We start from the raw sequence: 14,011 nt of genomic DNA, 5'->3' as shown, positions 1-14,011 counted from the left end.
TGGTACACCAGGCTCTTTTCCACCAATCATGAGAATATTCACTTGCCAGATAGGGGGAAGTTTCTTCCAACTGCCAGAAAAAAATGAGAGTGGAAAGTGACTTGAACAACAGCCTTCCCTCATGGTCAGCTTGCTACAAGCTGGTTGACTGAGGCCTATGATAGCACAACTAAAAGACATGCTGCCTCTTCGGGAGCAGTACCAGCCACTGATGCAAGCAAGCACTGAGCAAAAACATAATATACTCTTCAAAACAGACAATTGTACTGTTTGGGGTTCAAATACCATGATTAAAAATGAATAAATTACTCTCAAAGTTACAGAATTGGCCTCAATCCTACAACTACTCCAAGTTACCTTTTACCTCAGCCATTATAGATTTTCCCTATCTTCCTCCCCTTTCCCACATTCTTTCAACCAACCATGCTACATAATAATCTAGCCTTAGAAAAGGAAAACATTCTTTGGCACTTTAATGACTTTTCTAACATTCATACAAACTCACAATAACAAACGGGATACTGACCCCAACCCTCCCCCCAAACTGATGAAAGAGAACTCAAATGAAGAATGCAAACTCCAAATAAAAACTTCTAATGTCTCAAGCAGAATGACATAGCAAGTGCTACACAGTACACTGAAGCCGGAGGGTAATGATGAAGTTGGTACTCGAAATGATCAGAGATCAAGGTTATTTCTGCAGAAATAGCTCCTTTTATCCACCTCCAACTTCTGCTTTTACTTTTGTGCCTAGATGAGGTGGTGGTTCCTAGAAGACCATCTGAGATTTGTGACATTGAAGCAGTCATAAAGGTAAATGTGAGCACATTGATGGTTGTCAAGGTAAGAATATGAGTTCCCTTCCCCCCTCCCCCAAAAAGGAGGTGGTGGTATGACTCACTACTGTCTTGTTCCCGTCAAGAAACTAGTTCAGGTAAGAGGCATCTTGGTGAGCAACAGCCCCTTATCATATAACATAGTTGCCAAGGAAAGCTGGTCCTCCACACTGTCACAGGGCAGGTCTCCTACTTTAACAAACTCTGGGTAGGAGCGGAGCAAGAGTTCCATGGCATCAGCTTGCTGGGGGTATATCTCCAAGCACTTGGGCTCTTCCAGATGATAAACACGGGAGTTTTCCACTGTATAATAGAGAAACAAATGGCCTCCCTCACCCACCAGCCGAGCTATTCCATCCTGAAGCATGTGCACTTCTGTTTCTGTTGTCAACTGCGCCCCCACGTTTACAGGTTCTCCAGCCTCCCAGCGAATTGGGAGTCCATAAACACTTAGTGCCCTCTCCCTATCAGTCAACACGGGAGGCAGAGAATCGTGGATGAAGTCTTTGGCTCGCTGGTCAGCCACAGCATCGACAGGGGCAAAATGTCCCAAGCGGGCAACCAAGACCCGCACCTTCTCCATGAAAGCGGTTCTTCGCGGATCCTTAGAATCCGAATGCTGGGCCCCCATGTAGTCCATGAAGTCTCGGGGCAGACCCCTACGAAATTCCACATTTTCTTCCATTGCAGCCTGCACTGCCAGAGGCAATACAGCCTCCAGGAAGTCACCCCACGTATTGCGCTGGTATGTGGACAAGGTGAGGTGCAGAGAATGCATTCCATCCTGGCATTCGGCTTGGTGAATGAAGCCCCGAGGAAAATAGAGCAAATCTCCAGGTTCCAGCACGGTCTGTAGCACCGGCTCACCGAGGTCGTCCTGGCTGAAGTTGGGGCTAGATGTCAGGGCCAGTTCCTCAGTCGAGACCCGGGGTCGGTAGACACGCCAGAGTTTCCTACCTTCCAGCTGCAGCACAAAAGCCTCGATGTCGTCGTAGTGGGGGGCAAAGCCCTGCGAGTTGGGGGGTGTGAGGTAAACGTTGGAGCCGGCCATGCTTCCAAACTGCTCCTGGAGCACAGCCAAAAACTGCCACACGGTGGTAGAGAAAGCCTGCGGGCAAAGGAGGCGTAGGGAGCAGCCGGCCTGGTACAGGGACCACGCCGCAGCCGGTAGGGCACGGCCGGGCGGGTTCAAGGTTTCGCGCCGCCCACTAACGTAGCGCGCCGCGTCCAGGTGCTGCCCAAACTGAACCTCCTCGTTGCGCAGCATGGAGTCCAGGTCAGCGGTAGAAAAGAGACCCTGGTAGTAGGTGTGGTCCTGCCGCCGCACTAGCACCGCCTCCCGCTCCCACAGGCGCCGGTAGAAATGATCTGGTGGCATAGGCGAGATGAGCCACTCAAAGAGGCGCGCCGCCCGCCGCCGGCTACTGGGAATGCGGTTCAGCTCTGCCAAGACGCGCTGCAGCGGAGAGTCCCAGGTCAGCTCTCCTCCAGTGCTATCCACTTGCGGCCCCGAGAGCATCGGAGGGGCCACGGACGGTGGGGCGGCCGCCAAGTGCTGGGCAGAACACAGCAGGGCCGAGGTCTCCACCACGCGGGCTGGTGCGGCGGGCATCTCCACGAGGCGCGGGGGCGGCGCCGACGCGGGCACCAGGCGCGCCGGCGGGGTCTGAGCCTCCACCAAACGCGCCGGCGGGGTCTGCAGGGAGCGGGCCGCGGGGGAGGCCTCCAGCAGCTCTGCAGGACCGAGGTGACCGTATGGCTCTCGCCGGGCCCCATCCGGAGCGGCCGCTGCCCCAACAGGCAGCGGGTCCCGGGGATCGCCCACTGTCAACTCCACCCTCGAGTCCTCCGAGTCCTCGCTTGGCAGCGTCTGGGCCCTCAGCGCGGCCATGCGGGACGCAACACTTCTCCTCAGCTGCCTTCGGATCTTCCTGGGCCTCAAAGGCAGAGCCAGCACCGACCCGCTGTGTGGCTGCGGCGGTCGCCGGCGTCTCAACCTCCCGCGCCTTAACAGCCCTGCACTACCTCGAAGCCCATCCATAGTCTGACCTTCCTCGGAACCCGGCGGGAACAAGAGAGAAAGAGGCTCACGCCCGCGGTGGCTGCGGTGTACTCTGGGAAGGGGGCGGGCCTCCAGCTTGCTCTGGATTGGCCACGCCTACCATTCTTCCACCCTGCGCGGTCCGCTCTGCTGGTGAGCAAATGGTACCTTAGTTTGAATGTGTGGTTTCAGCCTAGGGCGGCGGAGCCCCTGCCAAATTAACGAAGATTCCATATTTAGAGGACATTTAAAAATCAAGTTGCCGGGGGCTTCAAAAGAAAGAAAGTTGGCTATTTAACTCTTCATTCCTTCTAGTCTCTGGGTTCCCCAGGACGTCCTCTTTTATGAACAGCATGTTCCCCAGCAGCTTTGCAGGGAAAGTGCATAAATCTTGTTTTCAAGGAATACCTTCAGGCAAACTTCGAGATTTCGTTCAAACCTTGGGTCCGCCAGGTCCTCTTTACTCTGCAGATGACATCATTGATTGCCGCCCTATGTAAGTTCCTCCGCTTAACTTCTCTTTGTACATTCTCCTTTTTAAATTCTCACAGTCGTTGCCTTCTCTCTGAAAAAGAACTTAAGAACTTTTCTACTTGCATTCTTTGTATCTGCCCTTCCCACGCCCTCTGGGATTTTGTTTCATTAGCCACAGCTTCTCTCTCCAGAATCTTCTTGTCACCTCTGAATCTTAAATCGACCTCTTAAATGTAGATCTCTCATTTAACAGGCACAGTGGAAGGCAAGGAGTTGTAATTGTTAAGAACAACATGGTCACTGTCTCCATGTAACTATTGTTTTGTACATAGCGATTACTTTCTTCATTTGAATAATTTAAGGTAAAGTCCTAAGAATGAAATTGCTGAGTCAAAGGGCAGGATAATTTTTATGATTATAAATAGGTTTTTACCAAACTCCATCCAAAAAAGTTCACCATGTTGCAAGCAATAACGAGCACATCAGAGAGCACGACCTCTAGGGTCTTTTCTGTGGTTCTGTTTGAACTTTTATTCCTCTTCCTCAGTCACACTTCTATCCAAACACTTGCCAAATCTTTTAGATTTTATCCCTACCCATGTGTCAAATCCACCTTCTTTTATTTCTCATATGGTCTATTACAGTGGTCATTAACTAGGGGCGATTTCGCCTCCCCAGGGAACGCTGGTTATGGGGTGGGGGGAGATCTTATAACATCTAGTGGATAGAGCCCAGAGATGCTTCTAAACAGCGACAATGCAAAGAACACCCCTGACCCTCCAGCAGGTCGTTGTTGAAACCAAAATGTCACTGGTGAGGCTGAGAAACCCTTGTTATGTTGACGAAAGAACGTCTAGCCTACAGAAAAATTTTATAAGAGTTTATTTGAGCCAAATTTTAGGACATGCCTGGAAGCTAGATCTCAACAGATTGAGAAAATGCTCTGGAGAATGGCAGTTTTGCAACTTATTTTATACATTAGAGTCAAAGGCGAAGAGGTAAGGAAGGTTATATGAAATCCATTGGTGGTAGATTAAAAAGGTGGGAGAAAGCAAAGCAGAAATCTCTAGGATTGGATAAAAAGCAAAATAGAGAAACATTTCTCTTACATTGATAGATACAGGATAGTTAGTAATTAAAATTTACAGTACAGAGAGATGGTATGCAGGGAACAAGATAACACTGAGGGGTTCCGTGGTCTCCTGCTCTGATGATCGTGTGCTCTGGTGCTGGCAGTTGTGCCTTCAAGGGGTCTGGAAAAGAATATTACTCTGACATTTCAAAGATATGTTATCCTAGATGCATATGGAGAGAGCTCATTTAAGGTAAAGATTGACCTTTGCTGAGGTAGCTATAGGCCTAGGATGTGACTACCCACGATAGCCTGGCCAGTTAGGAATTTATGATCAGACCATCATGTGTGGTTACTTTTGGCCACTGAGCTTATCAGGCCTTCCATGTGGACCCCTGATAGCTTATCAAGTTTATTACATAGCCCGTTTTCGTTCACAATTACAAGTACCTCCCAACTAGTCTCTTTAACTTTAATCTTTCCCTATGCCAATTCATGCCATAGGTAGCTACAACATTAATTTTCTCAAGCTGTGGTCTCAAACATGCCATTAACTTACTCAAAACCCAAGTGTTCCCCATTGACCAATCTAAGCCCTTTAGCTAGGTACTGAAGACACACAGTGTTATAGCCTTATCAGCCACAACTCCCCTAAACATTACTTCTACAGGTTAGAGTATTTACTGTTCCTTACCTGTGTTTTCCTCCATACATTTACTTATGCTGTTCCCCTAAATGCTGTCTCCGAATCATCTTTTGTCAAAACCCTTGTTAAAGTCCATTTCATATCTCATTTCTTCCCCAAAGGCTCTCCCATCTTTCTAATCACAAGATAACTTTGACCCTTTCACATGAATTAAGCACATTGTGTCTGTATTGGTATATTATGTACTTGAAATATTCCTTCCTAAAATTCCTAGACTACAAGATCCTTCAAGGAAAGGATTTCCTTATGCCTTTTCCTCCTGCTTTTAGCACACTGCTTTTCACACAGAAGGTGGACAGGAAATGTTTATTGGGACGCAGACCAACCAGAATTGAGTCCCTCCCACTCGTTATATGTGGCCTTAGCTCAGTCAAGTTATTTTCTCAGGTCTCAGTAATCTCATTGGTAAAATGAGAATAAAAATTGAACCTACTTCTTCATAGAGTTGTTATGAGGATAAAATTATGTATGTAAGACACTTAGCACAGTTTCTGGTACAGAACTAAACACTTCAAAAATGGTAGCTGTAATAATAGCTTACTATTGTGGAGCAAAGCCCTATATGACTTATATGATGACTTGTGTGCCACTGGCATACCTTAGAGAGGAACAGGAGTGGGGGAGGCAGAAAAGTTCTTTAATTGTGCAGAATGACAGCATGGGATGTGGAGATTAGATTTTTTTTGCATTTGCCCTGTGGAAGTTTAAGTGAATCAGACAAAGCCATTGTGTGAGGTACTGCCCTGCACAGTTATCTGGCCAAGGACAGACTAGGGGCTGAAACACTGATGTTTTCCTTCTACAGCCTGTGCCTAGTCTAGGGCTGCCGTGTCTGGAGGAAGGGACAGCAGAGGGGGCGCCCTCTTCCTAATTGATACATAGCTGTGTGTGTGTTGGCGAGGTCCTGTTATCAGATCCTCTGGGGAAATGCTGAAGAAAAAGGCAGGTGAAGTTTGACAATAGGATCTTTAATTGTCTTTTCAAAGAATGGTTTTCAATATACAGCACACACATTCTTCAGTGAACTGAGGGGATGAGGTGGGCTGCTCTGCTTTCAAAGCTGAGGGACAGTGTGCTGCTAAAGGAGGGCTGTGAGTTTATGTTTTCCAAATCCTGTACAAATATCTCCTCCTCCCAGTCTTTCCTGTGACCTCATCCTTTTCTTTCCTCAACATATAGTGATTTCCTCAGAGAATATTGTTGCTGGCTGTCCTGTAGTTTCCCTTGTGACTGGGAGGCACCTTTTGGAGACTGACTTATCTTTAATTTCATCACTTTTCCTGTGACTGTATTTAGTTCTCACTACAAAAGCAGCTATTAATAACTATTTTCAGAAACATAATTTAATGACATGGAATAATGGTCTTAATATATCATGACAGGGGAAAAAAGCAGACAAAATAAATATTACAGTAGGATCTCATTTGGGGGATATGTATGTGTGTGTCTATGTGTATGTCTATCTATTCATAGATACATTCCATTCATACATACTACTGACAGAAGTTTGGGAGTCTTTACACTGCAAACTTTAACATCTTTGGATGGTGGGATTCCAGGTTATTTCTATTTTCTTCTTCTTTGCTAAAATTTATGTTCTGGGTTTTCTACATCAAACATGTATCACTTGTGCAATTACAAATATTGTGTTTTTTAAACCACAGATTTCACTATCCTTAACTCATCTCATTTTTCCTCTTCCTCTAGTCATTGCTTGCCTTGCTCTTCTGTTCTTTTTTTAAATCATTATAGTTCTGTTTTTTAAAAAATCGAAGAAACTTGACATTAAGATTATCACTGATTTTTTTTTTTTTTTTAATGTCTATAGCTTTCTATTTCCAGAATGGCATAAAACTAAAAGCATACATTATGTAGCCTTTTCAGGCTGGCTCTTTCCTATAGCAATATGTATTTAAGGAGGTTCGCCCATTTTTTTTTGTGGCTTGATAGCTCATTTTTTATCTTTGAATACTATTCCATTTTATAAATGTATCACAGTTTGTTTTTCCATTCACCTATTGAAGGACATCTTGGTTGCTTCTAGTTTTTGGTAATTATGAATAAAGCTGCTACAAACATTTATGTGATGATCAGACTTACTGTTTATCTGACTTCATTTTTCATTTCAAGTATAATCAAAGAATATAATAAAAAGAATTGATAGAGGAATACATCTTGAAAGTCAAAAATAAAATGAAATGGTCCATTATAATTGATTTATCCTTTTTTTTAAAGTAATGAAAAACAAGGTAATAAATAATAGTTCAGATCTTATTATTTAACTAGCGATAATGCAATATAATATGTAGCTGAAATTATGTTATTTTTGAAATAAGAAATATAAGAGGCATGGTATTCTGCAAATGTGTGATTGGGTATATGTAAAATTCTGGTATTAGGCTTCTGAGGTTAATTGAAGAGTAATCAAGTGTAAAAATCAGAAATAATCCCGTTAAATTCATTAGACATCATAATAAAAAATTTTCCTATTTATTTAACAGAGGAAGAAGATATATACACAAGAAAAACTCACTGTTTGTCATACCACTACAGAATTGCTTCCTATAGATACACAATTCTGATATATTCTATTTCGCTTTATTCCTATCAAAAAAGAAAAATATATTGTGTGTTTATATGCTGCATTATTAGGAGAGAACTTTTTTGATTAGACATTAAGCGAGAACTAAATCCTTCTTTTATCATTTTATACATATGATAATTAGAAGAATTTTCCATGAACTGTCTTCCGGCCCTGTATATTTCAAACCTTGTTTTTCCTCCACTACCAATATACTTCAGTGTTGGGTGCAACAAGACATATTCTTATCGACCTGTGGCCCTGTACCTTTATGTCATATCACCAGTTTAATGGACACTAAGGACAATAAATTTCCTGCAAGGCAACCTAACCAGTGACTCACTGGAGCAGGCTAGACCCCTTCCATGGGACCTCAGCTTCGGAAGACTCAGCTCTGACCTCTGGCCACACATCTCCACATAGAGCAAGGCATCCGTAGGGCCAAATGGCCATGCCATACTATAGCACATACCTTGCCTTATAGACCACTCACTCTGGGTACCCAAGACTCTGGAATTCCCTGCCCATTTTTAGGGCTTGAGTGGACTGGTCTGTCTTCCCTAGGGTGGCCAGCATTGCAAGCTCAATGGGTGGCCAACGGGTAGTTATTTGCAGGTGTATATGAACAGAGCTTGGATATGCAGTCTGAGGTTTCCAAGTATGTATATGTGAGGACCTCACAGTGTGGAATAGAAAGAGATGGGTGGACGGCGGGTTGGCTTTCCTATGCCTCTGTGTTCTCGTAAGGAACTCCAAAGAATCTAAAAATTCCAAATTCAAGCCTGATCTCCTAGTCAAGGTAGGTGATAGAAGGTATTTTACTTAACAGTTTGTTAGATTGATATATAACATTTAAATATTTAGACATGATAACTGGGCTCCCATTTGTACTTTTGCCCAAAGTTGAGGATTCATGTGGGGATGAGGATATCTCTATTATTGTTCCGTAGAGTAAGTACAGAAACCTGTATTGATATCAGAACTATTTAGACTCCTGAGGATGCTTTAACCTGTCTTAAACCTAGGTACAAGCTCAATCCTGGCCATCACTACAATGGTTTTTGGGGCTGAAATAGAGCAGCGCTGTGTCTCCAGGGCCTATTCACCCTGAGTTAATCCACCTCCTCAACACATCCTGTGTATAATAAGGCTCTTTAGTCATAGCCTCAAGAGTGTCCCATAGTTGCTGCTAATTCTGCATAATAATAAAGGCATAGAAAACAGAGGGTAACCCAAAAGATCACCATATAGATGCCTGAGCCTTCTTGGATAGACAATTCAAGTTTATTCTCCACATTCGGTTCCTGACTGGGGTCAAAAGAGGCAGATCTTGAACACATAGATTCTATTTTCTTATTTATTATGGTAGTTCATAGAGCTGTTCTGATAAACAATAGCTGAAGAGGCTTTCTCTTTGGGTCTGTCTTTCACATGATACCACATATTTGGCATATGTACTCATGTGTTAATATTTCTCTGCAGCCCGTGATGCCACGCACACCAAATCCTTGGTCACAGAGTCCAATCCTCGGCCTAAACACACGAAGCAAAGGTCACGCATCGCTTGTCAAAGATCTACGTGTCCCCCGGGAAAAGAGAATTGCAATGGGACCATTTGGACCTGACAGCCCAGAGCTCTAGCTGGGTAAATACTCAGAAGTTTTTTTCCAGGGTCATGTTCTCTTTCCCTGGTAAGAAAAGTGATTCCTAGGATGAGCCCTTCTCCAAGACACAAGCAGCAGTTAACCCAGTCACATTTTGTCTCTTTAATTGATGTTGTGTAACCTCTTTGTCATGTTTATAAAAAAATGTCTATTTAACAGTAGACTTGGTTTTTGAAAGTGCACCATTTACACAGAAGGTTAAAATCACATTAGGTGATAGAGCATATTTTTCCATACCCCAGAAAAATCATATACTACATATAAGTCAGAGTTCCAAGTTTTACTAGCATAGAAATATCAAAAGACCCAGCATCTTTTGGAAGCTATATAAAGAACTTTCTGAAACCCAAAGTAGACTCCCATTTGTCTAGAAAAGAAACAGCTTAGGTGCCTTTTTTAAATCCACAAGTCTAGTGTTATTCTGGAGCAGGTTTTTTAAATGTAGCTCACGGGCAATGAGGAAGCCATGTCACTGGACTGTTTAAGAAAATCAAGACAGCATAGTCATTTTCCTCCTCATACTGTGTAGGTGGATACAAACACTTATATCCCTGGGAAGCATTGCTGCAGTTTCACAAGGTCAGTTAGCAATTCTCATGAACCTTGATGTACTGAATGCTTAAACAATTTAGGCATCATGAAGAATTACATACTGTATGTGTCATAAGATGGGATTCTGTAAAAGCACTTGATACCTAAAAAATTGCCATGAAAGAAGAGAGACCCAGAATTCAAAGTAATGTGAATCCAGTTTTCTTTTCCCAATTATTAGTTGTTGTTTACATCCTAAAATCTTGGGGACATTCAATGATGAAAATAAGCAATGTGAATCTTTCCCTTTTTCTTCCTCTAATCACATCCTCTGTTTCAATGGCACTGTTATCATCAGAAATATGACAAACAATTTTATGAACCCCTAGCAGCTATGGAAACAGGGAAAATAGAACTCTGGGGAATATCAATTAACTGCATAACGGAAAATCTTCCCTTTTCCTGCCTCAATGTAACCCATGTTTTTATTTATTAAATTACACATTCCATCCAAGTGATATAATAATCCAAAAAGCACCATCACATATACCAAAGTTATTTCCACATCTGTCAAACCTGAGGATCTGGCCACTTTGAGACATTCAAGACATTAATTCTGTACGAGTACTTTCTTGGCCCCTCCCTTTGACTTTGTCATTTTGTAGTGAAAGGACTTTATTATGCACTCTGCATTGCTGGCAAGAACAAGAGCTGAACTGAACCCTTCAGTCAGTCAATGAGGCCAGAAAGAGGGTCCTTTAGACCATCAGCATTAAGAACCTTTCAAAGACAATCTGTTTCGTATATTGCCCACTTGGCTGAACCTTGGCACCGTCAGCCTGCTCACCTATGCTGCCCACAGGAGTGTAGGGGTCCAGGGGAAGGGGGACTCTGGAGTAGTCATGGAAGCACAGAACTTGTTAGAATCTCATACTGCATAAGACTTAGGCAGAAGGGAGGAGCAAAGACCTTCCAGATGAGGGGAAGGACAGGAGACAAAAGCTGGAAGATGGAACGAGCTTGGGTAGTCCCTGCCAGTTCCCTTTGCCCTCCTATTTCCAAACTGGTTCACTTGTTACTTCACAATAAAGAAGCTGGGCATCCATTGTCTTTACCTAATCCATTCATACTAACAAAATGTTATAATGACAAAATACTCCAGGAGATTTACAAATCCTTTATAAAAAGCCTTGCCTGTCTTCTTGACTGAGGCATTTGTAGGAGATTGTCTTCTCACAAAGGATGTCTCAGTTGTCTCTGTCACTCCTTTTTTTCATCTTTCCTCTCCTGCCACATTCGTTAATTCCACTGGTTGATTAGACAGTGACTGCTCCTTTTCCTGTGATAAAAGGAAGCTTCTGTTTGGTCAAGATCTAGAGAACTTTTCCATTTTCAACCATGAGTCATGTCTTCAGTGGTTGACATATTTTACTTATATTAGCATCCATTAGTGAACTACATCAACAGAAATTTTCTTGACTAGACCAATAGCAAAGTGAGAAGTGTGGTTCAGAAGGAAAGCATCTGTGTTAGAATATATTCTCTCCCCTCCCATAACCTCCTCTTGGTTATCACTCGATTTTCCCACCCTACCTTATCATTTCTTGATAATCTATACTGTCAGCAAATATTCACCAAATGCTTCTATTTAGTTATCGTGGATATACCAGGAAGTACAAGATGGTTTTTTGACTTTGAAGAGTTTGTTGTCTAGTTGGATAAAATTGGCTCATTTTTTGAAGGCAGCATCAGAGCCTCTCAGAGATCAAGAATGAGCTGGACACTGCCTTTTTTGAGCCCCCAGCTATATTTTAAAAATGAAATGCCAAAACTGAATTTTTAAAAATTATGGTAGATTTTTAATGTATTTAACTTACTGCTTTTAACACAGAAAAATTACACTGACTAAATTTTGAAATAATGTCAAAAATCCAAGTTGACGTGAATGTTCATAGCAGCATTATTCATAATAGCAAAAAGTGGAAAAATTTGGTTTTCCATACAATAGAATATTATTTGTCAATAAAAAGAAATGAAGTGCTGATACATGCCATAATGGCTGAACCTTGAAAACATGATGCTAAATGAAGGAAGCCAGTTACAAAAGACCCCATATTATATGATTTCATTCACATGAAATTTCCGGAATAGACAAATTTATAGAGACAAAGTAGATTAGCAGTTGCTTAGGGCTGGGAGAGGTGGGAACTGGAAGAGGGGCTTGTGGAGGAGGGAAATAGAAATTGACTACTAATGGGGTTTCTTTAGAGGGAACAAATATGTTCTAAAATTAGATTGTGATGATGTTGGCACAGCCTTGCGAGTATATAAAAAAAACCCTACATTTTACACTTTAAATGGGTAAGTTGTATGGTATGTTATTTATATCTCCATAAAGCTGTTTTTAAAGTCTAAATTGAAAGACTTTAATTAGCATGAAAGATCCACCAGTATAGGGTGCCAGGCAGTGTGGTGTAGCAGGCAGAACACTGGTTTGAAAGTTAAGTACACCCGAATCCAAATATTCTGCTACTTATCAATTGTGTGACCCTAGGTGAATCACTTAAATTCTCTGAGATTTCTTTTATTCACTGTAAAATAAAGATAGTAATTCCTACTTAATAGGACTGTTTTTTGAATAAAATTAATTTAAAAATACTTATTGAACAGTTATGGTCCAGGCACTGTTCTAGGCTCTAGGGATATGGCAGTGAGCCAGGACAGCTGAGGATCTCTACCTAATATTTCATGTAAAAAAAAAAATCTAGATCTTTACATGAAATCTCTCTAATGTAAAATATTGGCAATTAATTTTAAAATACTAAAAACACTGTAAGCTAACACTGCCAAACACATCTGTAAGCCAAATTCTAACCTTGGGCTGGCAGTTTGTGACCCCTGATATCGGCTTTTTGGATGGTGAATTTCTAGTATATTGCCCACTTGGCTGAGCCTGCTTACCTATGCTGCCCAGCGCAAACCAAAGAAACATTCCTCATAAAGTTCAGAGAAATCATCCTAGCGAGTAATTGAGCAAGGCAGTGGCCTGGATCCCATCCATCTCTATTAGATGCTATAAGCTTCCTCACTGACCCAGTGAGACCTCCTATTCATTTCCTGTGCCTGGACTGAGCTAGCTGGCAGTTTGTACAAGATGGGTGTGGAAGAAACTTGTGTTCTTCATGTCTTTCAAGCTCATATGTTCTCCAAGGACCTCTGTGGAAGGCCAGTTCAGCACACAGTTTCAGATGTTAGAATTCAGACCGTTTCATTTTCCTTTACCTGCTCATACCTATCACCTCAACTGTTTTCGGCCAAACATATAAGTGTGCAGTAGCAGTATAGGCAGCTTTTTTCTGGAACGCAATAATGGATGATTAATTTAATCTGTTTTAATTCTCTAACGTATCCATGATCTCAGAAAAGAAAAAAAGTTTTAAATTTATCTTGTAGCTATTCAATTCAGAGTCAAACAACTTCACATTGCTCATTTATCCATCTCAGTTGAATTTAGAGCTCTGGGAAGAGAGAGTATTCATTGGCCCATAGTATCCATCAACTGTTACTTGGAGTGCTTCACCCCCATGGAGTCGTGGAATTCCCCAAAGCCTCTGAGTTTGACTTATGTCCTTGAGGCTCTCACAGGAAGAAGCTAAGTGGAGCACATCAAATTTCCAAAAGCCTCTGCACATACAATGCGAGGTCATAGAAAAACAGTAAACTCAAGTTCGAATTTCCTTCCGCTACTAATAACTATGTGACTGTACAAATTACTTTATCACTTTGAGTTTTATTTTCATCATTTGTAAAATGGGAAGAGTAATTATTATCTTATGGATCTATTGCAGTGGCTGTCAACTTGGCTGCATATTAAAATCACTTTTTAAAAATGTCTTTGCCCGTGCCACACCTCCTGCAAATTAAGTCAGAATCTCTGATGAGGGTGAAATCCAGACATCAGTTGATTTTAAAAGCTTCATAAGTCATTCTTATATGCAGTCAGGATTGAACATAACTGTTGAGGATTAAATAATGTTACTTGTGTAAAACAAGTACTCTTCAGTTCCTAGTTATTCCCCAAGTTTCAAACCAGCAATTGACTATAC

At 42.1% G+C, this 14,011-nt stretch overlaps 1 protein-coding gene across 1 annotated transcript; it reads right to left on the bottom strand.

The window, feature by feature from the left end:
- Positions 1 to 456: 456 nt before the first annotated feature.
- On the bottom strand, positions 457 to 2,921 carry RIOX1 (ribosomal oxygenase 1). Its single transcript, XM_039883735.1, has one exon. The coding sequence runs from the start codon at positions 2,875 to 2,877 to the stop codon at positions 931 to 933; it is 1,947 nt and encodes a 648-aa protein (XP_039739669.1). The 5' UTR covers positions 2,878 to 2,921; the 3' UTR covers positions 457 to 930.
- Between the last annotated feature and the right edge of the window lie 11,090 nt (positions 2,922 to 14,011).

Source organism: Pteropus medius, unplaced genomic scaffold (assembly GCF_902729225.1).
Source record: "Pteropus medius unplaced genomic scaffold, Ma_sr-lr_union100, whole genome shotgun sequence".
NCBI lineage: Eukaryota > Metazoa > Chordata > Mammalia > Chiroptera > Pteropodidae > Pteropus > Pteropus medius.
Note: the sequence above shows the minus strand (reverse complement) of the source record. Positions and strands in the feature narration are given on the sequence as shown.

Coding starts and splice junctions, on each gene's coding strand:
- RIOX1 (XM_039883735.1), bottom strand. CDS start 2,877: ATGGATGGGCTTCGAGGTAGTGCAGGGCTGTTAAGGCGCGGGAGGTTG.